This window comes from Botryllus schlosseri, chromosome 8 (genome assembly GCF_051294905.1).
Source record: "Botryllus schlosseri isolate E-star chromosome 8, Bs_hap1, whole genome shotgun sequence".
Lineage (NCBI taxonomy): Eukaryota > Metazoa > Chordata > Ascidiacea > Stolidobranchia > Styelidae > Botryllus > Botryllus schlosseri.
The window spans coordinates 1,507,876-1,535,639 of record NC_137243.1 but is presented as its reverse complement, the minus strand read 5'-3'; the positions used below and the strand labels follow the sequence as shown (position 1 = coordinate 1,535,639).

The following is a 27,764-nucleotide window of genomic DNA, read 5'->3' as shown; positions in this document are numbered from 1 at the left end:
TCTTGAGGCATATAGATCGTCTTCAAATGATCACATTTCACTCAAGACACACGCTCAACTCAGCAGAAGTTACACTGACACGCAGCAAATATTCGTTATCCTCCTTTCGTATGAAAATCACGACCAGCGGTTCCCAACAATTTTCGACTCGTCGCCCCATTTCAAGCTCCACAGCGATCATCCCCCCCCCCCCCAAATGTTGGAAACCGAAAAATGGGCATACAAACTGTTATCATCGGCGAGTTGACACTTTTTCAGCTAAATTTTCGGGAATTGACTAATAAAAAAAAAGGTTATTTCTGCGACTAGACTCCAATATAGCCGATTTTAACGCGCCATCGCCCCCCTAGACCGCACCCTGGGGGGATGGGGGGCGGTATCACCCACATTGGGAACCATTGTTAGACTCTCGTTGACGCACATCACATTTTGTGAACTAGTATTTAGAGCAACCTATTAAATGTGTGACGTGGTAGAGTTCTGTTTTTTTTGTGGCTAAGCAATAATTCTGAGTTCGTCAAGGTAGTAAAGGTGAGAAGAAGAACCATTGTAACGCTGCCTCGTTTCCTCCCGCTCGAAAAACCAAGAATCGATACCAACAAAACATATATTAATAAAGGAACAGTCCAACTCAACAACGAACGCACGAATCGTACTAACAAAAAATATTTTGAACTTGCGAGTGACGAACACCACCCCATACGAAGTAACCCCGTTCAGCGCGCGAACACCGCGACAGGAAAATAATTGCAATAGTCGACAGCAGCTGAACGTGTCGCAACACTTGCGCGTTACCGCACGCAACATAAAACGGGATCAGCAGAAATAAGTAACGTAATCGTATAGTCAAGTAAATATGCATTTAACACAATATGCGCGCCTCCAAACGCAAAAATAGAGAAAAGGTATGCGTCGAGGCCAATGTCGAATACTCGAAACAAATCTCTCGTTAGGTTACATGAATTGAACTGCAACTGATTCGGACTTCACTTGAAAATGATTCGTTAAATAATGGTTCAACAGATATCATAGTGTTTAGCCTCCACTAAGAGTTAGCGATACATGATCACATTGATCACACGCGAGCAGACTTGGACAACTACACAATTCCAGTTGTTTCATTTGACTAATTAAGAGTAAAATGACTAATCTAATTCGTATCTACTTACCTAGGCTTAATATGTTGCAGTTATCATTCTACTCTATGGTTTTCCGGAAAATGCTACAGGATAGCTGTATGGCGCGCAGCTTGGTGTACAGACATTTTCCAGTCTCATGCTTATGGGAATGAACTCTTGATTTAATATGAAGTTAACTTGAAGTTAACTTATTTCGTTTTAATTTGGAATCCGACTCAATTTCAAGTTTTTGTGAATGTAGTCATTCCCATTGAAATCGAATTTTGAAAAATACTGTAGCTGTAATCCTAATTCTGCTCCAATCAGGAAAATCTGAGAATTTTTTAGTTGCCCAGGCCTGCACACACGGACGTTTCACGCATGTCCATCGTCAAACTATCACAGTAAGTCACGGAGCCTCGGCCGACATCAAACAGTCACGGTGGCCTTGCGATCTATTTTGGAATCAGTCCCATCTTTGATGACGACGTAGTCGCCTGGTGTTGTTTTGCTACAGTTCTCGTTTAGTGGCTGCATCTCTTGACTTCCGTCGGCGGAAACGCTCTGAAAATGAAGCCCGCGGTAATAAAAGATGCATCGAGCCTGAAGCGTCGATAAATTTTTGACATTCGATAAAAACCGAAATACTGAGCTACTTTTTGCTAGTACTCGAAGTAGGTTTTAAATAACGTGCATTGCTTTTTGTAGGCGAAACTACTCAACGTTTTATCATTTCGGTTTTTGAGAGCTTCTTGGAGTTACAGAACTTCAACAGACAATTGAATACTATATTCATATCGATATGAACCCGAATATCTTCGGCCGACTCTCGTTGCTGATGATTAACCCTGACGAGTGTCAGCCGAAAATATTCGGGATCATTTCAATATGAATATACTATTCATTTGAATTTTGTAAAGCAGACAGTAGTTTTGGCATGAGCATACATCACTTTTTTTAGCGAAATTCTCATCATCACTAGACGAAAGTGACTACATATGCTGCCATCAGCCATGGTGCATCGATCCCAAGACGCATCTCGCAATTTCAAAAGTTAGCCGCCTACAATTAACCGCTAAAACTAAGTGACTTATCGGCCAAATCTACTTTTAAAAATTACTTTCTTAAATACCTCTCCAAGATCTCCATATTCTACTTCTACTTGGTAGTAGTTTTGAAATGACTGGGGAAATACCTACTTTCTGTAATCGAGTAGACATTTTTGGTTTTATTTTTACTTCTACCCGAGTAGCAAACACCGACGGATTTGACCCCTTCCGTTAAAAACTCACTTTGTCGCTTCCGTTCTGTTTCAGCAGATTGTCGCCCGATTCACCGATCTCAGCCTCTTGATGTTTCGAAGCTCTGTTTGGTAAATCAAATCCAAGTATCAGGCACATGACAAAGTCAAACGGCATATCATAACCGGGGCTTCCACAGTGAAAAAAAGTATGGAAACTCTTGTTTTCGTTGATAATAATTAATGCTCAATCTCACTGAAATTATATACTCCTTGAAGCAAAGAGTTGATATATCTGCGAGAAGCATACCTGCGATAGTGTTATACAACACCACGGCGTGCGGAATGCTGTAAACCTCGACTGGTAGCATCGTTGTATACAAAATAGGTACTACAAAGCTGCGCGCACTAGGGTTGTTTAAAAATGACTTTTTCTCTCAAATTCTACTGGCTGCTAGATAAAATTGTTAGGTTAGCTAATTGAAGCCTGCACACCGAATTTGGTTCAATTCCAACCGGTAGCCGCATTGCTACATGAGAAGAAAGTTTTTTATTTATTATAAAAAAATGAATAAAAAAATTTCAGATTTTTATGTTCACCCCATGAAATTGTTCAGTTGTCTATTGAAACGATGCTCACCAAATTTGGCTCAATTCCAACCACTGGAAGCGGAGTTATTGCCGTCGAAAAATTTTGGATTTGAATAAAATAGTATTTACGGGCACCACCAAATTTTTCGACACCAACAACTCCGCTTCCGATAGTTGGAATTGAGTCAAATCTGGTGAACATCGTTTCTATAGACAGCCGAACACTTTCATGGGGTGAACAGAAAAATTTGAAATTTTTTCAATTCATATTTTTATAGTAAATAAAAACCTATCTTCTCCTGTAGCAATGCGGCTACCGGTTGGAATTGAACCAAATTCGGTGTGCAGGCTTCAATTGGGTAACCTAACAATTTTATCAAGTAGCCAGTAGGATTTGAGGAAAAAATCGTTTCAAGTAAATCGCTAAGGCACTCGATTTTGCCCCGCCATAATCTTTACCAGAGACTTGTAGAGAAAAGTAAAACCAACCAACCTGAGACGGCGTCTTCGCAAGCAGAGAACAATCACAAAAACGCCGGTGATGATGACCAGAAGCAACAAGATGATGAGGATAATCGTAACGTGGCCTGATTTGCCGTTGGCTTTTTCGCCATCTGAGAAGCGTAGAAACTCGGTGATGTCTCAACAAATATGATCATGACATCCACCAGCGGTGGTCTGTAGGGTCGCAATGAATTGAAAAAGATTAACTTGACTCGAGTCAAAACTTTATATGTGAGATTGACTTGTGACTCGGAACCTTGCGACTTGGTCAATCTCACATAACTCCTTCGAGTCGAGTGAAGTCACCGAAAAATTGCGACTTGAGTCGAGTCATTACAACCCAGTCAGACGGCAACGCATACCTTCATCTTGATTGTAGTTATCAGTGGCAGAGTTGCGATGCGTCGGGACTTTGACCAGTCTCAAATCAATAGCTTTCTGCGTGGTTGTCATCCCCGTTGAAATTTCATCCGTGGTAGACACCGCCAGTATGTTTGCAGTCTTCAAATTTCGCGAATCCAAAACTTGCACGCTTTCTTCCTCATCTGGAAATCAATGAGATGAAGTTGAGATCGTTGTTACAAAGTTATTCTCATTTCTGAAAATAATATCCGATCTCCACATTCCACAAAGAATGTTGGCGCGATGTCTTCTTTAATCAGATAGAACGAAAAAAAATGAAACAGTGCATTGTTGAAACCAGACGTGGTCAAAGTAGTCTTCGTCGCTACTCAACTAGAAGTGATGCAGTGCATTTCTACTCCATTAAAAGTAGAAGTAGCAGTTTCGAAGACAGTTCAAAACTACTTCAAGTGCAAGTAGAAAATAAAGGTACGAAAAATACTCGCGCTCAAATCAAAAAGTAGATTCGGTGGATGGGTCGAATACTTTAAGCGGTTGCCTACATTTGAAATCACAGGATGCATCTTTGTGGCCGATACAAAATCACACTACAAATAGGTGCAATATTCAGAAATGGTTCAGTTACCAAGATACAGGGTTCCTTCCAGACTTGAAAAAACTACTGGATTTTGAAAATACGCAAATAGAATTGGTACTAATACTTTCAAAATCCACGTCTAAAACGAATGACTTTTGAAAACCCACAACTACAACTAGGATTAGAACAACTCAATTTTCAAAATCCGCTAGTTGGGAGACCGTCAACCAACTATATCGGTACACGTCTTGAGCGTTCGCTCAGTTGTCAGGTAAATTTCACTCATAAAAGCGATGCAAGCGTACCACAAAACTACTTTCCCCTTCACAAATGAAAACTCTAAAATGTTAGTGGCTTTGCCTTAAAAACTGCTAAGTAGAAGTAGTCAAAAAACACAAGAAAAAGACAAGAACGCAAAATCTACTTGAGCACTATGAAAATGCAAAAGTTACTGACCGCCACCCACCAATAGATAGACTATCTCCAAAACGCGACGCGAGAGAAAACAAATGTCCAAATTCGGATTCAGCGCACCCAAATTAGGCAAAAAAGACCCAAACATAATCTGCAGTAAAAAGTACTTGGTTGCTGACTAAATCTTGGCGAGACCATAAAATTAGTTGGTAATATTTCAACTTTACACCAACCGACATGTAGGGAATATAATAACTAGGGCTGAGCGCAATCATCCGAATACTCGAATCTCAATAGAGTATTCCAACGATTCGAGTTTTTCGAGGACTAAAATTACATGCTCATTAATGAAATAGGTAAGTCAAAAAATGCAAAATTATCTTAACGTGATGTAGAACTCTAATTATATACCTTGAGGTCGGATAAAAGATGCTTATTTGAACTTTTTTTACAACATTCAAACATGAACGATTCCGAATCGAATCAATATAGGGTAGTCGATTTCACCAAACCCAAGAACCGACATGTAGTGAACACAACAACACATGCTGATGCAAGCCAGTGCGCTACCGACCACAACACAAACCAACACAATCTACCATCTGTTACAGACAGCTTGACACACCTTGATATTGGCTTTGGGTAGGAGGAGAGGACTCGGTTGCAGGCTTGGATTTCGGGGTAATCGGAATCTCTACGAGGGGTGTAGGTTCGGGCTTGGCTGAACTTGCAATCTCCTTCTGATCAAGCTCCGTAGTAGTGGGCCTGGTAGTGATGAAAGCTCTTGAAACCGCAGGATCGTAAAGGATCTTTTCGGGGGTGGAGTTGATCTGTTCAGGAGCCACTGTGGTCGAAGACATCTGCTGCCTTTCAGAATTCGGCTTTGCATCACTGTATGTCGTCAGTGAAACTTTTGATTTAGGCGAATAGAATTGGGTACTGGGGGAGGGACTCTCTGACGATATCACCGACGCAACTGTAGACAATATCCTTTTCTTTGTGGTGCTTGAAAGCCTTTCGTCGACGGGCCTTGCTGAGGAGAGGACAGTGGTGGGGCTTTTGGTGGTCATCGGATTTTCAGGGGCAACTTCATTTTCTGAAAAATTTCACATCAGTTTATAGCGGGGGTCCCAACCCGGGGGGCACGAGCCCGTTTTACTGAAAATTTTGAAAAATTATCATGTAGCCACGTCCACTCTACTGGAACAAAAAAAAGAATTGGATGAAATCAAGTACGGTACAGCCAAATCGGGATATTGACTTTCCCAACTTTGTTTTGCTTATAAATTTATCATACAATGTTGTTTCCAATTTTCTACCATTTGCTGACCATTACCCCTGACGAGTGTCAGCCGAAAATATCCGGGTTCATTTCAATATAATATTCAAATATATTAGTATTAATATGTTCAACTCAAGTCTACTCCATATTAAATAAAAATTGAACAAAAATAGCAGACCAGCTGTAAGGTACTTCTTGACATCAAGTTAACGTACTGTTTCACATTTAGGTTTATTAATATTGACATTTTAATATTGGGTCGACTCCACAATAAAAGAAATGAATTAAAATTTCATAAAAATGCTAGCATAGCAGCAAGCTACTTTTGTTTTACAGTTAGATTGCTAAATATATTTCTAAAATTTTTGCAACTGCTACCCCGCTAGAAGAAGGATGTGCCGTTGCCATTGATGTGGATTTACAACAATGAACACAACGCAACATAGCGTCTTGCATATCCAATATGACAGGTAGCTGGTTCTTTTCAACAACAACAGAGCAATGAAGACATTGCCACGGCAAAAACAAGCCTGACCATCAATACCGGATAGGCAACAACTATTAATTTGCGATCATGTTTATCGCGTGTTGTATTGATATCATTTTATCATTTCAACTAACCGGCTAGCTCACAGTATAAACAACGGTCCTCAACTTTGCGAAGTGGTTGAAAAAGCAGTGGGCAATTGACTTTCAAAAATTCTCAAAAGGGGACCACGGCGTAAAAAAGGCTGGGAGCCCCAGGTATAAACGGTATTTTTACCAATGAAAATATTTGTTTCCGAACTTTTTCAAAGGTTGGTGATGATGGTCATTGATTTATTAAAATTCTGAAAGGTCTGGAACCCCCTGCGTTACACGATTCGCTGTCGAGAACTCGAGATCGTTAGGAACTAAACACCTCAAATCACTGTGCTAAACTGAAACACTGTGTATAACAGTTTCAGCGCCGATTCCACACTTGCAATCATTCCCTTTCAATGCAAATCATTGCATACCGTCACATATCTCGCAATAGGCAAAGTGCGTCAACGGCTCTTTGTTCTTGCACCAATAATTGCGGGTCCAGGAGCTGTATATGCATTCGTAGTGTTGCTTGCCCCCGTGTTCAAACGGAAACTGGCACGGGTATTCTTTATTCATCGAACATCTCGACACTGTCAAAAGAAATAATGCCAGTTTTTTTACATAAGAAATCAAGCGGCATATTCAACATTCGGAGCAATCCAACAATTCAAGATCGCAGTAGCTGTATATGTCATAATACAACCACAGGAGGTCAAAAGTCGTCATCATCGGTACTGGAGTGTCATGGTTGGTACTCCAGTGGAAGTAAACGCCTACTTTAAATCAAGTAGAAGTGGAAGTATTGATTTCCAAGACAAGTCAAAACTGAACTGAAAATGAAGGCCGAAAAGTGCACAAGTAGTTTCACAACGTAGATTTGCCGCATACTTTTAGAATTCGACCATGTTTGGCGGTACCGTTGTCGATATACAAATTCTCTATTCTCTAGAAGTTGCTGACGAATACCCCCCGACAAGTGTCGCCGAAAATATTCGGATTTACTTCAATATGAATATACGTTTGAATTGGATAATGAAATTGTGCATCTTTGCGGCTAACGCAAAATCATTAATGACACCACAAACGGGTACAATTGCGCTCGGTCTGCATGACAATTTCATTCGTTGAGGCGATGCAGACATACAGATGAACTACTTTCCACAAAATCCCAAGTCTACAAAGAGAGCAGTTTTGCTTAAAACCCTCAACCAAAGTGGAAGTACTATCAAAACAAAAATATTCAAGTATTTCATTACTGCCCGCCTCAGAACACAACCCGCCTGCTATATTTCACCTTTGCTTTCTTTGTTTTCAGAAGGTGGACTTGTCGTCTGCAAAGATGAACTAACAGTCGTTGTTGATTTTAATACAGAGGTAACAATGAAAGACAAGGAACGTGAATTTGTAGCTTTGTCTTCCACGTCTGTAGCGCTCGACGAGATTGCGGATGCCTCGATGTGATTATCAGGGTCAATTTTCGATGCCTCATTTGTAGTTACTGGCTTTGCAGTCATACGCACAGTGGATGATAAATCGGAATCTGCAGATTCAGAAGTCGCATCAATGTAAGCCGTTGTGGTAGTTGCTTCGGAATCTGAAAAATCAAATTATCAAGTTGATGTGGTGTTCATTGAAAAAAGTTGGCAATAATAATACCACTGCATTAGAAATACAGAGAAGCTAACTGGCAGAATATATAATATCCGATCACATAGGTATAGCCGCTTATAGGTAGGGTACTTTCCACAGCAGCTTGGTTCTAAAATTCGTCAACAGTGCATTTTTAAATAAAAAACATTATGAGGATGTTTGAAATAAACCGCGTTCCTTAGGGTTTAGTAATTTTATTATTCTCAATTGCATTTCAAAATGCAAGAAGTTGGATGCTGGTACAATAGGGCTGTTTGAAAATAACTTCTTTTCAAATTTCACTGGGTACTTGATTCCATTGTTGGGATACCTAAAAAAACGCTACATACCAAGTTCTGGATTTATCTAATAAAAATATATATAAAATGTCTTCAAATTTGTCTGGTTACCCCATGAAATTGTTAGGTTGTCTGAAAAAACGATTCACAACAAATTTGGCTCAATTCCAACAAATAGAAGCGAAGTTATTGGAGTGCAAAATTTTGGATTTGGAAAATGGAGAAATTGCAGTGGCAGTGCAGGATCGAAATAGCTAAAAGTCGTGATACAACCTGAGGTGGTTGAAGTATTCATTGTTGGTACTCGAGCAGTAGCAGTAGAAGTAACGGCGTAAATTTCTACTAAAGTACAAGTAGAAGTGACGATTTCCATGACAACACGACTTCACATAGAAATCACAAATCAAGGTCGACAAAGTGCTCAGATAGTTTAGTTTCAAGAAGTAGATTCAGTCGAGGGGTCGTATACTTTTAGAAGTTAATTGGAAGGTGGCTACTCTTGAAATTGCAGGATACCATAGGCGCTGAACCCTAATTTTCCCTAGGTATGCGGGATTGATAACGTCACAAAGGGCTAGCATCATAGTGCGTCAGAATTGACAAATGAGCCGACTCGCAAGCGTTCAATATCACCTGTCACTTGTATTTGGTGACAAAATTACGACACTACTAAGCAGGCGCATTATAGCCAGCCGGTCGCTAGCTCAATTGATTGAATTCATTTCAAATTTACCAAGGTAGCATCAGTTTATTACGGTAAAGTACATGCACCAATGCCAATAATACATCGATCGAATGACAGCATCCTTGTGTAACGGACTCGCACATATGATATACATATGCTCGGCACATCATGCTACCATAAGATTTAGCGAGTCCGACTGTGCATTTGTGTAGTCTATTAGCGAGCTCGCAATCTCCCGCAACAATCAGGAGATTTCAATCGCTCCGCCTCAAGAACAAACGAATACGCATCCTTGGCGACGACTAATAAACTGAAGTTACAGGAATTCTTTTCCAACTGGAAAGTCTGTTCTGGACTCTATTCATTAGTAACTCTGCTTTCAGAAGAGTCAGAATTTTCGATATCAAGAGCCTGCAAGACATTCTCTGATCTTTCCGTTTTAGTACCATCGTTAATCAAAATCAATTACGCCGCTGTCTGTTCACGGTCAGTATGTATTTCAATCAATTCCGTCCATGTTCAATGTCTGAGCCAGTCTGACATCACAATCACAGAAGACGCGATAGTTCCGGCCAGCGCATCAGATATCATATTCCTGCACGGCACGAGATGACAATCGCCACATTTCACGCCTATGGAAATTGACATCTTTAAAGTGGCACTGCGCTCTAAAACTGATGTGGCCTCAAATTGAAGGGCAAAACGAAAAAATTAGGCATTTAGGCGATTAGGCAGTAACGCAGAGAACGAACTTTAGATAGTTGTCAGCCGATGTTATGAAGCAAATATGTCAACAACTACCTAAACATCGTTTTCTACGAGACTGCCTAATCGCGTCGAGCAAGTGCGACGGTGAAGACATCGTGCCATGTAACGGGTTAAGGAACGACGCGCAGCCGCGACAGCTGGAGCGTGAAGTTCCTGTGGAAGTTTCAATAAATTGCAGCTCCATTACGCCGGCGATCTGATATCAATGGCTGCGGCTAAAAAATTTTTGCGTTTCGCCCTTCAATTTGAGGCCACATTTTTAGAGCGCAGTGCCACTTCCATGTCGACATCTTGGTCTTGCTAACTCGCGTTGCATCTTCTAAATACTCGCGTTCGATCAATGTATTCAGGCGCATAGCCGAGTTGTTATGAAGTCTATATCCTATAATGGCATCGATTTCTGGTGGTTTAAACCTTTCCCATCTTTAATAACTCAAGCTTTGACACTCATCTTCTGATGGGTATGTTCAAGTATTAGCGGAAGTCAAGTACGTATGTACGCACGCATCGCACGCACATGTTTGCGGACATCCGATGTCATTCAGTTTCGCAATGTCAATCTTCAACACTAGAACTACCGGAACTTCGAACTACCTAAAATTACCTTGTGGCTTTTTTGACGCTTGTTGAATTTTCTTCGATTAAATGCATTTACCGGAGCTAAAAATCAGCACAAATCTCAACAAACGGCATCAGAAACCATTGTTTATTGCGCTCACAGCTACTCGCAATATTTTACATACACCTTAGGTCAACACTTATAAAAACAAATCGCCGTTTTTTGGCGTAACATATAAGTGTTGCTCTATGGTGCGCATTTGGTATTTGAGCACGTTCTTTAAAAATTTAGAGTAGGTTCCAGATCCGCTTTAGCCACATCATCATTGTTGGTTATTGCTGACATATCATAAAGCTTATCAGATAAGATTTGCATAATGTAATTTCGCAACTAATCCTTGATTTGCATATTTTTATAGTATCAGCATTTTGGCAAGTAGAAGATTATTCACATTCTAAGAAAACATGCACGGGCCGGCGTCAACTTGTTGGTACCGTCATAGAATACTGCCTTGCAACCTGACCACCTGGTTTTGTTTCGTTATAACATTCAACTGTTACTGGTTTCTTGTTTGTGTTGTGTTTCTTGTTTGTGTTGTTTATGAAGGAAACAGTTACCTCCGGTTGGAGTGAACTCAATGTATATGTGTACAACTTCGATCTCTACACTGGCATCTCGCCGTTACGCTTATCAACAAGATGATAGCTTTGAAAAGTGTGGCTAAATGAAGCTGCCTGTGTTCCTTCTGGTCCTGGGTAGCTTCAAGCAACTTTTGACAATAGTGTCAACTGCGACTTCGTTTGCTTCTCCAAGCGTATACAGCCACATTCACGTAACATTGTTTCGAGATGGATTACATCAGACTCTTTACATTACTACGCTTGGCAAATGTATAGATTATGGAAGAGGTGTCCTGTCCTATTCTTGCCTAAATATGAGACGCCCTTGTACAGATACTTGGTAGCAGCAGCGTCCAGCATCTGACATTTTACCCCAATTATTTGCTGGCATTTCGACCATGTAATGAACGAAAACAATATTATCTTTATCGAGTCCACACCTTTTTTTTACTCCTCATGTCAATAGAAAGCTCATGACTTCCATAAACCTGTTCTTCGAGAGGGCCTGACTAAACATAATGCACTCATGCCCTCAGTCCTCATATGCATTCAATTCACTAGATTCAGCTCCCTCTCCCCCCAAAGATCCATCCCGTAGACCGGAGAAAAGGCCCTTTGCCCTTGTACAACCCTAGTATATTAGTATGGACAATACAGATGTCGGCTTGGTCTAATGGTACATTTCAAATGGCATGTCCTGTAACACGCTGAGCTTCAGAAATATAATATTACATAGCTTTGGTGACTCGGAACGAGGAAGATCCAGGGCCTTCTATTACAAGGGATGTTGTTGCTAACACAGTTAGACCAAGTCGATATTAACAAAGTTCTGTTGTTACAAACGGCTTTTCTGCGTTTATCAGATACATACCCACTTTCAAGAATATGAAACTGCGATGCCTGAAGGTAGAAAAACTGTAATGCGTCAAAAAAGCCACTCGGTAGTTGTAGGTAGTTCTGTGTATAACTCTTTTATTTGTACTAGATGAGTGATGAAAATCATAGGTAAGGTGACCTACATAAAATGGTCAAGAAGTTTCAGCCGAACAGCGTAAGATTTGACTGAAGGCCAGCTTTTCAATAATGAAAATGCGTCAAAAAAGCCACTTGATCGTTCTAGTGTTAATCACAATCGAGAGATAAGGAGCCTAAGCATGCTAGACCCGAGATGCGATAGTTAGGCCAGCGATGACATTATTTCCTACCAGACCTTTTGCAGACGCAAATAAGTAGGCCAACGATGGCATAGTGCGCGCCGGGCCTATTGCAGATGCGATTCGTCAAGCCAGCGGAACTGGGTTTGATGGAGACGCGATAAATCAGGACAGCGACGATTACAGAGCGTGCCGCAAGCAATGACCTAATTCTGCAATCATCTCAGCGGCAGATCGCGTGTTGCATTACATTGTGCACAAACGATTCTGATTCTCGCTAATTGGAAACACACTTCTCGCTAATCCGCCATGGCCACGCGCAACACTGATAAAATGCGACTTACTGAATTGCAATTGAATATTAATGTCAGAATGGTCATTTCAAAAGGACGGGGTTTCGCTACGCGCCTGAATGTATTGCTGCAGATTTGCTCACATGTTCGGCAGCACTACGAAATACATTGCTTATTTCCAAATCAATCAATTCACCAGCCAGTCAGTTACAGACCTAACGGAATTCTGGGTATGCCGCATACCCAAAACAATTCCTATGTATGCCGCACAAGCCTAGCATACCCGGGTCCAGCGCCTACGCAGGTTACATCTTCGATACTTCCGCAAAGCGATTAGTGAGGTGCTATTTTTCGAAATAAAAATTACTGTGAATCGTGGAGTATTTAGCTCAGCTGCATGACAATTTTATTCACCAAGAAGTGCCTTAAAACCAACCTTCCATTCCATACATGAGAACTACTTTCTCCTGCACAGAATCAAAAACCTAAAAATTGAGTAGTTTTGTCTATGAAGTAGTCTACAAAAAAGCAGAATCGGCAGTACTGTGGAAATATAACCACATTAGCAAGTAGTGCAATTCGCCAAAACCTACTTGACTATTCTGAAAAAGTATAAAATTTCGAAAGATTTTTAAAGCACAATATCTTTCACCTGGATTATTCCGGCTTTCGGCAGACCGACTTGTCTGCAGAGTCGAGGCTGAACTTGATACCGGAATAACAGTTGTCGTTGATTGCAATACAGATATTGCAGATGCCTCATGTTCAATATCAATTGTCGGTGCCTTACTCGTAATTACGGATTTTGCAGTCGCCCACACAGTTGATAATAAATTGGAATCAGCAGACGGAGTTGTTTTAGCAGAAGTTGCATTGATGAGATCCGTTGTTGTCGCGTCCGGAACTGTAAGATTGAATTCTCATGTTCAAGTGGATTTCATTGATAAAGGTTGTTGCAGTATTAAAAATACAGACGTGGACTGGTAGAGCGTAATGAATTATTAAATACATCCGTCACATAGGCTTTAGCAACCATAAGTGGGGACTTTCAACAGTAGTGGTTCTAAAACTTTTACTGACTCTTAGCCTTTGATGATGGTCCGAGACTTCGAGCCCCTCTAGTTTCAAATACAAAACATCACTTGAACAAATGGATGATTCTAGTTGTCCAATCAAACTAATTAGAGCAAAAATTTCCGACTATCTAAATCTTATCTAATTCGTGAAGTGTTCTGACTGATGTTCTATCGTTAATTTTAATGTAATTTCTGGTTTTCCTGAAAATGCTACTGGAGAACTGTGTCGTGCGAAACAAGCCAAGCTTGGCGTACACAGACATTTGCCAGAACTTTAATTCAATTTCCCAAGTCATTGGAATTATAACTTTGTGTAACTATAATTCTAATTCTAATGTAATTGGGATAAGCTCAAGAACTTTCTAGTTGTCCAACAGTGATTTATAAAAGCGTTTTCAATTATCCTTGTGGTGTAATAATTAGGGCTGGGCACAATGATTCGAGTACTCGAATCTGAATCGAGTATTAATTTTAATGATTCGAGTCGAGTAGTAAAAGACGATTTTTTCGAGTACTGAAATTATACGCTCCTCACCACTGAAAGTTGATTTATCAACGATGAGTTTATCAACGATCAACGAGTTTATGCTAATTTCACTGTTGAAGCCTTGAAACCTTGATTGGCGGTATCGCAGCATACGAAACATGAAGTACAAAGCTACGAACGTTACTGGAAATAGCACATTTCCGAAGTCATGATCATCCCACAATATTGTCACCAAGTGCAATGAAATCGGTATGCTGGAAGTATCCTTAATATGATGGATAACAGGCATTATATTCTTGTGGTCGCTTAAAAGGTACATATTTGAACTTTGACAGATAATATTCTGCTATGACGTCATAATGAGTAATACTCGATTACTCGACTCGACTCGAAGCATTTTACGTGATTCAGAATCGAATCACTCAGGTACTCGATTTTGCCCAGCCCTAGTAATAATATAAAAATAACGATTTTGAGGACTCCAAATTCAATTCTGTAGCCGATGATATACATCTCAGGCTGGATGAGGAACATATCTAGTGCGGATTTAAATCTGGTCCTACGTTTGTGCCATTTCTTTCAAAGAGAGAGAGAGAGAGATATGATATTCTTTTTCGCCTGCACCATCGAGATGCTTTTGACGACGGAGTTGCGATACGGCCCCAGGAGGTCATCTAGTCTGCGCCCCCGTTTTTTTTCTCCTCCATGCTATCCGTGATTGCTGAGCGCCTAGCAGGATAGCTGCGGATACCAATTTTCGGGTCTTTGGTATGACCCGGCCGGGGATCGAACCCACGACCTACCGCTCGAGAAGCCGGACGCATAACCATTACACTATCTCGCTCGGCATACATTACCGCAGAGATTCTCAACCGACAATCTGCATCAACTTTCCTGCTGGTATGCCAAATATATTTAATTGTCGCCTACTTTTTACAGCTTGATTGCAAAATGCCATAAATTTAAAAAAAAAAACCATTGACAGGAGAAATGCAATATACAATTTTTAATTGATCGAGAAAACGTGTTGCCATATAGAATTTGTGGAGTACTTTTGTTTTGGCCTACGTCACAATGCTGTTAAGTGTTGTACCGAAAGATTTTAAAAGTAGATTACAACTCGTTCAAAGCCAGTCATATTTGAAAGTTGGAAAGACTTCTTCAACAAAATTCCTTGAATTCAGCAGTAAGGGGCATTCGGCAGCACAATAGAGGCTAGCAAACAGGCGAGTCAGTTCTTTCAAAAGAAACCGAACAATCGAAGCCAGAACACAAACAGATTCTTCAGAATGAGTACACTCCAGATTACCAAGATTATCAAGATATGACATTTAGTCGTCGCCTACCGTCACATGCCACTTCATTTTTATCTCTTGCACATTTTATATCATTATCTTGAAAGACTACTCCAGGTCATTCAGACACATTCCTATCTTTTCATCTCATTGAAATCTTACGGAGTATTGAAATGATAAAAATATCAATAAAACGAGCCAGAACCTGACTTGGCTTTGCAGAAACTTCAATAGAACAAGATTAACACATGTAACATCAAAAACCAGCTGCAGATTTGTCATTACATTGAAATTTCCGATGTTTGATATTGAGGTGCATACATTTTTCGTAATTACATTTTTTGGTAATGTATATTTTTTCAAGGTGCACCGGTCCGCAAAATTTGTCTAAAAATATACTGGTCTCCTAGCTGAATAGGTGAGAACCACAGCATTAGCTAATGCAAAACGGGGAGGACTTATACAAAGGCCTACGAATAATTACCACAGTTCAGATGATGAGCTCTCATTGGCTCTCATTCACATATAAGGATCACTCACTGTATCGGCAGTTGTAATGAGATAATCTTCACTGACCTTCACATAATTTGCAATATTCATAATTTTCGGCATCATCAATATAGCACCAATAATCCCAACCATCAACACATTCATTGTAGACTTTTCCTTCATATGTAAACGGGAATCTGCACTGCTTGTCGGGATTTTCCGAGCATTTATAACCTAAAGAATGAAAAGATATGCAAGCAGGACAATATATAATAGATCAACGACATGTATTGTCAAGATTACGCAGCATTCATTAATATGGATTTGAAATTTTGTCTGCTAATATTGATGGGCTGACTAAAAAAAGGTCAAATTTCCGACTAGACTGCCGAAAGACCCGTCCCCACATATAATCGGTTGTAGTTGACCGTTATTTTAGTCAACCTTGCTGTCGAAACCCAGATTTCACATCCACTATGGCGTATTTAGTTGTCTCTATACGGTCGCCCGACTCTCAAAGCTATAAAAGTGGATGAACTGCAAAAAAAGGGGACTTTTGGGTGTCGGAGGAGAACATTATAGATTTCTTGAAATAGGAGGACACATGGTAATCCTAGAATAACATACAATTGCTAAGGTCGAACTGACTCAGCGATCAAACTGTTGCTAAGTAAGCCCACACAAATCAAACACAAAACAGTTATTCGCTATGCATTGCTCTGCAGTAGGTCCATATATTGTGATATTTGCAGCACAGGACTACCCACCAAATTGATGTAGAAGAATACCTTGAAAAACTATATAAACGTTTACCAGGACTGCAATTAAATGCACGGTCACCCCAACAAGTGATTCAAAGTAAGATATCTACAGTCTAAAAACCATAACTACTTCAACTTGATAACTATACCGGTGACATAACATAGCCTTCAGGTATAGGCCTAAGTCTCTTTTTCGAAGGCAGTCATACATCTAGCAATATTCACCACACCAATAAATGTTTTTCATGAGCAAGTCAAAATTTCTAAATGTCAAAATAAATTAATTTTCGCGCTGGGGTGAGGGTTGACGGAAATTAGGGTTGGAGGGGGGTTAGGGTATCATAAGATTAGGGTTGGAAATGACGGATATCAGTGTTGTGGGTGAGGGTTATTAGGGTTGGAGGTGGGTTAGGGTATCCTAACATTCGGGTTGGGAGTATTGTATCACTAACGCCAGCCATAATACCCTTCCCGGCCACAACCCTAATCTTACAATATTCGCAAAACCCACCTCCGACACTAATACCCTCACCCCATCATCCCACACCTCTAACCCTCAACACTATCATCTCTAATCCTAACACGAAAAATAATTAATTTTGATCTTTATAAATTTTGACATGTTCATAGGAATCATTCATTGGTGATCAAGGTAAACATTGTTAGGTGTCTGGCTGCTATATAAGAAGCACCCGCCGGCAGGTATACACTGATTCAGTTGATACCAATGATAATGACTTGAAAATTTCACTTCGGGTCACCCGTCAATCCATATTTCTAAAGCACTGAGTCGGTCAAGTCAACTTCATTTATCAAAGTGACTCAAGTTGAATCAACTTAACACCAGTATGCACTGGTCAAAATCTCAATACTGCCACGAATCATGCGGAAGGTCACAAACAGTGACGCTTTGCTACAATGCATCCATCAAGAGGATCACTACACCAATTAAATTATTCAGTCCTGTAAAGATCAAGGCAAATGAAATAATTTAAAAATAAATAATCAGCCTATAGTTCAGCAATTGAACATGGTTTTCAAATGTATGGATCGCAAGAAACCGACCACAGACATTGAAATTGATTGACGCGACATGACACGGACGATATGATAGAGAACTGGCGAAAGCTAAAGTTGATCAAGTATACTAACGACGCCGAGATCAACAAATCAAGTAATAGCTAGCAATCAATGCTATCACAATATTATAGCACCTACTTTTCTTTGCATCAGCCAATAGCAGCATCCCATACACGAGATACGAGATAAGAACGGACCCCATCCCGATACAGAACTAGCAGAAAACTGACCAAGTCGAGTAACTAAAGTGAAGCACGTTCCAGACGCCACGAGCTTTCGGAACAAGCTTTATGACGTCACACTCTAATTGTGAAGTCAAAAACAGTCATCGTCGATACAGCACCTGCTCGGAGAAAAGGCGAAGCTGAAAAAATATATATACCATAACACGGTATATGATGATATCAAATCATATTGAAAAGTAAAATGATTCAATGGAATATGACATCAATCCCTCCAATACAAATATATATGCGCTACACGTTACAGCAATAAATTATATGCACCACGCCAGCAACAGCAGAACACGCGATTCCAGTTCAAACCTTTTACTAGAATATAATTGCGGTCTGCTAATTTCTTGATGTAAGACACGCAATGCGTTGATTTATCTCATTAGAGTTTGATTGTGAACAGCGAGTCATCACTGAAATCACATTTGTAATTTCACAAGCCCATAGCATTGTTTCGTCGCGATTCCAATGTCATCGCAACCACTTACTGAAACCTCAAGGAAAGGTGCAAAGTGACATAGGGTAGCCGATATATATATATGTATATATATATTACTCGCGACAGACGAAAGTTGGCCTTGGAATCGACAGTTCGGACCAAAGTGACTAGTAGTGATCAATGAAAATGGAAGAGCACCACGAAACTTGAAGCTAACAAAGTCACTACATTCAAGTCGAAATTCAAGCAATTTTTACTGAATGAATACTATAGTCAGCCCTCAAGATTACCAGACCTTGATCTAACATAGTAACCTCGCCGATCAACACATCTCTATATTCATCACTAGTCGATTTACGCTATCCCATATTTCTTTCCATCTAGTGCGCTTCGCCTTGGGCCCTAGGCCCAGGTGGGTGTCTGGTTTCAAAGACAGTACTCCAAGTCGTTTCGGCACCTTCCTATCTTTTCATTGTATCGCAGTCTTGTAGTGTTTTGAAATGATGAAATTATTAATAAACTGATACCGATTAGTTATATCAGAATGTATCTTATCAACATCACTAATCTACCTATTGTCGTAGTTTATGCCAATTCGAAGACGGTTGAATGTGACACTCGTTATACAGGACCTTTATATACTACATTTGCTCATACTTGCAATGTAGCAAGCAGCTTGTTAAGGCATTTTAAGGAGAGGAACAGACAGGCTCATGTTTGAACGAAACTACATTTGCTGACTTATGTCAAATCTACCAACCAGTCTTTCAACTCATTTGACACCGGCATTCCGGCAATGATAGCTGGTAACTACATAACATTCACAACGTACTATACCCTGTGCCGCGTCGTAACGCGGGCAATTTGAAGTAGAAATGGAGAATCAATATTCGACTCACATTGCGTGAGGTACAATACGGCGTCGACCCGTAGTAAACTATCGACGTAAACGCGATGCCGGAGGTTGATAGTACTACGACGCGTCAACGAGCCCATGCTATTGATTCGTTACATACGTCATGCAAGGTTACTATATGTCACGAGGATGGGCTGGGCGTTATGGAAGCCAACCTCTATGCGAAGACCAGTGGTCCTCAACCTTGAGGCTCTATATGAATTTGTTGCGTACCAACAAGTTTACGGTAAAATCAACCTTACTACAAATGTACACAGGATTATTAACATGGGCGGATTAGCAAATAAGTCGGCCCAAGAGTCGGGCTCTACTAATTGTTATCTTTTTGTTTCGCGTGCAAATCACGTTTTATTGCTTTTGTTCTTAACCGGGGTTCCCTGGCTGCTGAGCCAGTCTCAAGAGGTCAAGACACAAACTCGGCTCATACATATGATTCGTGATTCGTGATACTGAATAAATACTAGTCCATCCTCAAGATTACCGGACCACGACTGATCTATCGATCTCGCTTCCCATGACATGCCGCCCCATTTCTTGTCGCTTTTTTTCTCTGCTATATTCTTTACTTTTCATTCAGTGTGCAACTGTGCAATGTGCTGTGCATGACTCCTCTTTACATCGCTTAGGCCAAGGTGAGTGTCTGATTCCATAGACTACTCCAAGTCGCTTCGACACTTTCCTATCTTTTCATTGTATCGCATTTTTGTGGTGTATTGAACTGATAAAAATTGCTAATGCACCAATGATGATGATGATCATACGCTCATATTGGCCATTATTGGCTACAGGCAATAGCCAATAAGGCGGGATAATAATTGTGATGGCTGTTGTGGCGGTGCAGTGTGCACTGTCCAGTGTCCATGTGCACTAAGTGTGCACTGTGCAGTGGCGTACAGTGATCGACGCGAATAAGCCAGTCCAGTGCCGCGAATCTCTTTGGAATTTCGAAAATAACTGTATATATTTCAATTAGGGCATAAGCGTGTGCGAATAAAAAGCACCCTAACTCCTTCAGTGGCTGAAATAATTAAGCTTGGATTTGGATATAGTGACGGTTATGACGATACGATATTGAACCAACACATATGTTTTGTTGATGTGCTGTGGGAATAACTATGCAGTAAAATGCAGCTTAGTGATATTAATGTCGGTAATATGATTTATAAATATACATTATAGGCTATATTATATTATGTATACCGATATATGTAGGCCTATACAATTCTAACCGCATTATTCATACACCGTGCAATCACATAACACCCGACAGATTCGTTGCGTATGGCTAATCCATATAGAAGTAATGACACAAGCAATTTTTCTGCAGAAGAAGGAACAGAAATATATTTATGAAACGACACGCTTCTTAAAACGCTGCTTTCAATGAAATCATTTCGATGGATTATTGACCGTCTGCTCATCCCGAATCGTATTCCATGATCGGTAAAAACGCAAATCGAAATTTTATCGCGATATTGGCCTCTTCACGTTTATATATAAACAATGAACATATGACTTTTCTGTTTTGACTGAAATTAAAAGCTTTTAGGCGAGAGAGAGAAAGAGAACGAGAGAGACTGCGTGGAATTGACGACGTACTGCAGGTATGTTTGTCAACAATGCAATCTCTTGTTAGAGTATGTTTGTGTATACAGGCGAGCAGCCATCGCATTAATCGCGCCAAAATGCATTTAAAGCAGTGGTTCCCAACCTTTTTTTAGACTCGCCCCCTTAATGAAAGTAAAAAATTTCGCGCCCCCCTTATCGTCATATCACAAAATCCAACCAGGATGCTAGCAACCTCAACAGATTGTTTGATAGCATGGAAGGTTATGACTGTTGATGAGAGAATTAAAAAAATATGAAATTCGGTATATATACAGAGAGAAACACGCGTGAATCGGAAGTAAATCAGTTGGCCGCTTCTTCGCGCCCCCCTTCAGATGCTTTGATGTACTGATATAAAGGGAACGGTTCTTCTCTTGTAAGTGTGCTGCGGGCGTTTCATGAGAAGCCCGTTATGAACTCAATTATGCGATTGATGTGTCGAAATAGGCTTGCATGCCCCACAACACGTATCCATACGATATCGCTTCAATTGCTGAGTACAATTGCACGCTAAGTGCGTCAAATATAAATGATAATTCTAATCCGATACAATTTCCATTCTTACTACAGCGCGCCTTTCAGGGAATTTTGTTTGCGAGTACTCGTGTGCAGTTTAGAGTGCAAATATATAAACTCGACTAGTTCAAATACCGGTAATCTTGTTTCGAGAGTGGGACAAACAGCCTCGAAGAGACTGTTGGAGGCACAAAACTTCAATATAAAATTGAATAATATTGATATTGAAGTAAATCAGAATATTTTCGGCTAACACTCGTCACGGAAAATCGCAAACAGCTAGTCGAGGATTGAAAAGAACTTGCATATCGACAATCGTATCACCAAATATGACTTCCCGCCATGCATGATAATTCAAATAATCAAGGAGAACTGATGGCTTAAGCTCAATTATAACTCCTTATGTTGACACTAAAACAGTCTCATCGTGCAATCGCCGAGCATTTCCAGTGTCCATTGTCCACAAGTCAAAATACAAGTAGATTTAACCAAATGAATACTAACCTACGCTCGAGATTACCTGCCACGATCTGACATATCTATTCCGCCTATACCAACAAATGCCACTTCATTTTCATCACTTGTCCTTCATATGTGACATGCCTATAGGCCAAGGCGTGTGTTTGATTGAAGGACTACTCAAAGTCGTTTAGAATCATTCCTATCTATTCATCTTACGGCAATCTGATAGTGTTCTCCTCTGCTTGAATTGATATGAATATGATACGCATTTCACATCCGTTGGCGTAACAGCCGAACGTATGCTCTGCTGCGTCTATTTGATTTGCAGAGTTGCAGCTATAATTACCTGGCCTGAAGCGGTAAATTAGATCAGCGAATTCGACAACATTGCCCATTGCTGCTGGCCATCGTCTGTAACCGAGCACAAAAGAATCAATAAAGTTGTTTTCATTTGATTTTCCAGTTCCGTAACGGCGGATGTACATTGTACAATCGAAGTATCCCAATACAATCTCTCAAAACTCAAATTGTTTACATAGATTATTATGCACATATGTTGTTGTTGAGGAAATGGTGTCTTCCGTTAATTTGAGTGATCCCTAATAATGTATGAGTGTGTCTGAGTTCTGACTCTGTCATGACAACTCTTTCAAATTTTACTTACAATATTAATATCAAGGAAGTGGGAGCGCACTGACTGCTGTGTCGCTTTAAACAAAACAAACATAAAAACATCCATGTCATTGAGCAGCCATCATCGGTCAAGTATAAATTATGAATGGAGCAGGTAATGTCAACTATATTTACAGCTTCATATGAGGTTTTTAGAATTTCCCTCAATAATTCCTCAATACCGTCACTTATAATATAGCAAACTTCGCTGCGATACATAGTTTATATATTTCCAGCTATAAATATGAAGACGTAGGCTAAATTAAATGAAGGTAATCGTCACAAGTAGACCTTAGATCATCAATCATCATCTCGATGTAGTCAATTCAAGTTCAGAACGATCAACGAATGGGCCGCTAGAAATCGACGATACCTCTTGCTGACTTGGACAGCGAATTCGACTGATTAGAGCGAGAAATCTAATTCTAATATAATTTGAGAAATATGCGTATCCTTTAATTTTAATTCTAATCTAATCTATGCCTTTTTATAGTGTCGCAATTTTAATGATGTCTTTGAAAGAACGAAAATAAACCAAGAAACCAATGGCGCTGATCAGAAAAGGCAGCGGCCATGAATTCTGCGTTTAGCAAACATTACCTGGATAATGTTATTTGTGCGAAAAATTAACGAGAAGACAGAGTTCACGTCGTCGGGAGAGGCCGTTCATTAAATCATTAATTCTTTCATTTATGAGCGTGGACCGTGGAGTCGACTTTCATAAAAATCCGTCAACCTTGTTTGTGCCAACAAAAGGAATTCGTGTATGATGTCAAAATTGTGCGTTGAGCAAAGCGATCTGCTCGCCTCGAATTCACTGTTGTCCTACCATCGTTTAATTTTTCCATTTCTTTTCCTTTTCTAACTAACGTTTTTACAGCAAGACTGTATATAAGAGACAAGTATACCTGTTTGATGCGGGTGTGATAAGAGTATCAGTATAGATAACTAACCTACGGATAGATGCCCATCACGTGATTCACGGCCGAGTGATGCTATAGTAGCAGATTTGTTGTCTCTTAATAGCATGAAACGGCAACGCAATTGCTAATCCCATAGATGACAACCCGAGCGCTCAAATTTGATCAAAGTTGATCTTATTTGAAAGTTACAGTCGCGCTGATTCTGATAATATACATCAAAATCTGATCAGGGCAATGGAACCCCTCGAAATACCCTCAAAATATGAAAATCGGCATTGTTATGAGCAATCGCAACCACGCAAGGACGATTGTCATGGTCATTGTGCTGGGATGGGCATTGAGATTAGCAATTACGTTGCCGTTTCATGCTATGAAGCGACAACAAATCTGCTACTGTAGCATCACTCGGCCGTGAATCACGTGATGCGCATGTAAGTTTACGCATGTTTACGCAGGTTAGTTATCTATAGTATCAGACTAGTTGACCTTCACGGTCGTATATCGATCATTCCTATCTGATACCGAATACTGTGCATTGCGCAATGCGCATGCATATTTTCTGTACCACCATCATTGACGTCTGTTTTTCACGTATTTGGTTGGATGAAAAGAAAGACTCTTTCTCTCTCTCTCTCTCTCCGGTAACGTTATATTTGTTTATACGATTGTTGATATGCAATGTTGTTTTCCAGTGTTCTACTCGCATCGTTGTTGCTGACGCGATTACCCTCGATGAGTGTGAGCCGAAAATATTCTGGTTTATTTCAATACGAATATATTATTCAACTGTATATTGGAGTTCTGTTCCTTCAAACGTCTCTTTGAAAGAAATGGTAACAAATAGTGACTTGTCAGCATTTACCCGTATTTTCGTATTACCTCAATATTGTGATGCGGTGTAGTAAAAGCAATAAAAGGGGGCGGGCATTGCCCAGTCGATGAATTCGAAACAAACACCAAACCGCTCATGCCCTCCTAACAGTGGCCGAACAGTACTATGATATCTCGGAGAAGCGAAATGTGGGATGTAGCATTTTTCTCGACCTAAAAAAAGCGTTTGACTGCGTAGATCATAAAATTCTCATCTCGAAATTGGCGCGTTACGGACTTCGGGGCCCACAACTTGAGCTCATGAAAAGTTACCTCACTGGACGCCAACAAATGGTTGCGATCTCAGACACCTTGTCCTCTCCTCACCCGGTGACCTGTGGTGTGCCCCAGGGCTCAGTACTTGGACCGGTCCTTTTCACCTTATATGTCAACGACATTTTTGAAACCTCCTCATTGAACACCACACTGTTCGCTGATGATACTCACCTCCTCTCTTCCGCATCTTCGACGGCAGAGCTGGATGCCCTGACTGGTGACCAAATGCCCAAAGTCCATGAGTGGACGGCCCAGAACAACCTTTGCATAAACGCCTCGAAATCGCAATTGCTGACAGTAAATTCAAAAAATAACCTAACCGTTAATATCGCTGGTCAGCCCGTTTCCAACACAGATAATGCCAAATATCTCGGAGTTTTACTGGACTCGAACATGTCCTGGAAGAGTCATATTCAGTCCCTAGAAACTAAATTATCACCGAAGTGCGGCCTGTTCTACAGCCTTGGGCGCTTCATGCCAGCATGGGTTCTTCTGATACTCTTTAAATCCTTAATCCAATCGAAGTTACACTATGGCATCCTCTGTTGGGGGGGCTGCCAGTAAAACTGCACTCAAGCCACTGCAGAAACTACAGCATAAAGTACTCCGAATCATAGCTAGGGCCCCAAAGGGGCCTGGCTGCCCATCCAATAAGTCGCTGCTGAAGAGATTCGGCGTCCTAAACATAGAAGATATGCGGAAACTAGAAATCGCCAAGTTTATGTATCAGTTTCACTGCGGTCGTTGCCCCGAATATTTCAATGACTTCTTTACCTCTGAATCAAAAGCGCACAAGTACAACACACGCGCGTCCACGTCGTCCAAATATCATATGATCGACCGAAAAGATCATCGCTCCATCAAATATGCCGTACCTGATGTGTGGAACAGTATCCCGCCGGCCATCCGACAGTCGAGGAGCATGTCCACATTCAAGTCGAAATACAAGCAATTACTACTAAATAAATACAGTCCATCCTCAAGATTACCGGACCACGACTGACCTATCGATCTCGCTTCCCATGACATGCCGCCCTATTTCTTGTCGCATTCTTTTTCTATACTATCTTCTTCACTTTCATTCAGTGTGCATGCCTCCTCTTTACATCGCCTAGGCCAAGGTGGGTGTCAGATTCCATAGACTACTCCTTGTCGCTTCGACATCTTCCTGTCTTTTCATTGTATCGCATTTTTGTGGTGTATTGAACTGATAAAATTGCTAATAAACCAATGATGATGATGATGATGATGATGTTACACTGAATATCACACTATCAAATTCCATAATCGCACATGCATTTCTTAAAGTTCTGTACCGCCAAGAGTTCTTCAAACACATTATCTGTGGCCGACGAAGAACTGATTTCCAGCAGATGTCGCTCTGTCTCCGCTTTTCGCTTATTTTTAAAATTAGAAGGCTTTCCCGGGCTTGTTTACATTACAAATTTCATTTTACACCCTGCGCTTGGCTTTTGGCTACCTAGCAACAGCCGACGGTTTCTATTCAGAAATTCACGGATGATAGATTGGCGATGTGCGCGTGTATTTGTTCTCGCGATCAATTTGATGTTTGGATAGCCAGAGCCGTTGAATAGCACTCGAAGACGGCCCTTGAATTCCGGCGTACAAGTCAGCTTGCTGTAATGTTAAGTACAGCCATTGGGACACTATTAGCGAAAGCGATTAGTTTTGAATTCGGGTACAATCCAATTACTGTCTCCATGCTTCATTTTTGAAGAACTGTCTTATCGCAGTAATGTCAGGTTGTTCAGTTGAGTTGAGTTTATTGTTAATGATTTTAGCCTTCAAGACACAACAATATTGCGATACAATGAAAAGATATGAAGGTGTCGAAACGACTTGGAGTAGTCTTTAAATCAGACGCACACCTTAGCGTAGGCGATGCAAAGAAGACGCATGCACATTGCAAAATGCACATTGAGTGAAGGGTAATAGACGATAACCTAAAATAGCGAGAAAAGTTGCGAGAAACTACAAGGTGCTTTCGGGATTGCGAGGCCGCAAGTAAAGGAATTAACATCATATTCATTGCATTCCATATTGTAATTTTTGACTATATCTCGTGACAGAAAGATTGCACAGACACCTGCCGTATTCTTTTTCAATTCTGTTTAATTTTATTAATAATTGTTTTCATTTCAAAACACCGCAAGATTGCGATAAATTGAAAAGATAGGACGGGGTAGCAACGACTTGGGGGAAGTGGTGTTTCAATCAGACACCCACCTTGTCCTAGAAAATGTAGTAGGAGCCATGCAGAACGCACATTGCTCACTGAATCAAGGAACAGCAGATAACATACAAAGACAGGCGCTAAAAATGAAGCGACATGTGTCTGTAGGCGATTTCGATATGTCACATCGTGGTCCGGCAATCCGAGCGCAGATTCTATATCGTTTCAAGGTTTACATCCCAAAGTATGATTTCGGATTCAACATTAACCGGTGTTCTCCAGGATTACCTGTACGTAAAGACGCAAACTAAACTCATACATATGATTTGTGATTTCACGCCCGTCTTGGCCATCATTGGATGCATGTAACCAGGACCGATCAGTACTCGAGTTGTGTTGTGGTGGTACGTTGTGTGAAGTCGCGTACGCAGAGAGCGTAGTAGTTCGATTTGTATTGTGATAGATTTTTGTTTTTATGACTCATAGGGGTTCCCGAAAGGTTGCAGATTAGCGCAAACGTTCCTCGGGTTACGTGACTCACTGCGTTGTGCAATAAGGCACACCATCTGGCAGTTCGTAGAGGTCGCTTCGCAATGAATCGACAATCTCTTCTGATTGTGAACTTTGAGCTAGCACATCGTGATTCAGATACGCGGAGGGTCGGCTGAGGTTGCAGTAGAAGCTACAAGGTGACATCCACGCCGCATATTCGATGCAATGTTAAATTTCCATTACCGAGAAGTAGGTAAATTCCGCGGGTAATGCCGGGTGCAATGATTTGAGCAATCGCATCCGAATCGAATG

The 27,764-nt window shown here is 40.6% G+C and overlaps 1 protein-coding gene and 1 long non-coding RNA gene across 3 annotated transcripts in view; both read right to left on the bottom strand.

Moving 5' to 3' along the window:
* The window catches only part of LOC145444422 (uncharacterized), a 153,812-nt gene that overhangs the window by 83,888 nt on the left and 42,160 nt on the right, over positions 1 to 27,764 (bottom strand). The window lies entirely within an intron of this gene.
* LOC145444398 (uncharacterized) lies at positions 590 to 19,602 on the bottom strand. Of its 2 annotated transcripts, XM_080322377.1 has the most exons (10): positions 17,990 to 19,563; positions 16,098 to 16,244; positions 13,316 to 13,567; positions 7,951 to 8,250; positions 7,088 to 7,246; positions 5,433 to 5,903; positions 3,816 to 3,998; positions 3,443 to 3,563; positions 2,411 to 2,483; positions 590 to 1,682 (listed from the first exon to the last, which is right to left on the bottom strand). In XM_080322377.1, exons 1-10 carry the CDS (start codon positions 18,051 to 18,053, stop codon positions 1,548 to 1,550), a joined length of 1,905 nt encoding a protein of 634 aa, XP_080178503.1. In that variant the 5' UTR covers positions 18,054 to 19,563; the 3' UTR covers positions 590 to 1,547. The 2 variants fall into 2 exon arrangements, with proteins under 2 accessions (XP_080178503.1, XP_080178505.1); XM_080322379.1 differs by lacking the exon at positions 5,433 to 5,903 and having other exon boundaries at positions 17,990 to 19,602.

Bases quoted from the DNA above. Each gene is read 5' to 3' on its own strand.
- LOC145444398 (XM_080322377.1), bottom strand. From the start codon at position 18,053: ATGGGGTCCGTTCTTATCTCGTATCTCGTGTATGGGATGCTGCTATTG. The intron at 3,999-5,432 runs GTGTGTCAAGCT...ATTGATTTCCAG, and splicing joins TACCCAAAGCCAATATCAAG to ATGAGGAAGAAAGCGTGCAA. The intron at 1,683-2,410 runs GTGAGTTTTTAA...CTTCATTTTCAG, and splicing joins AACAGAACGGAAGCGACAAA to AGCGTTTCCGCCGACGGAAG.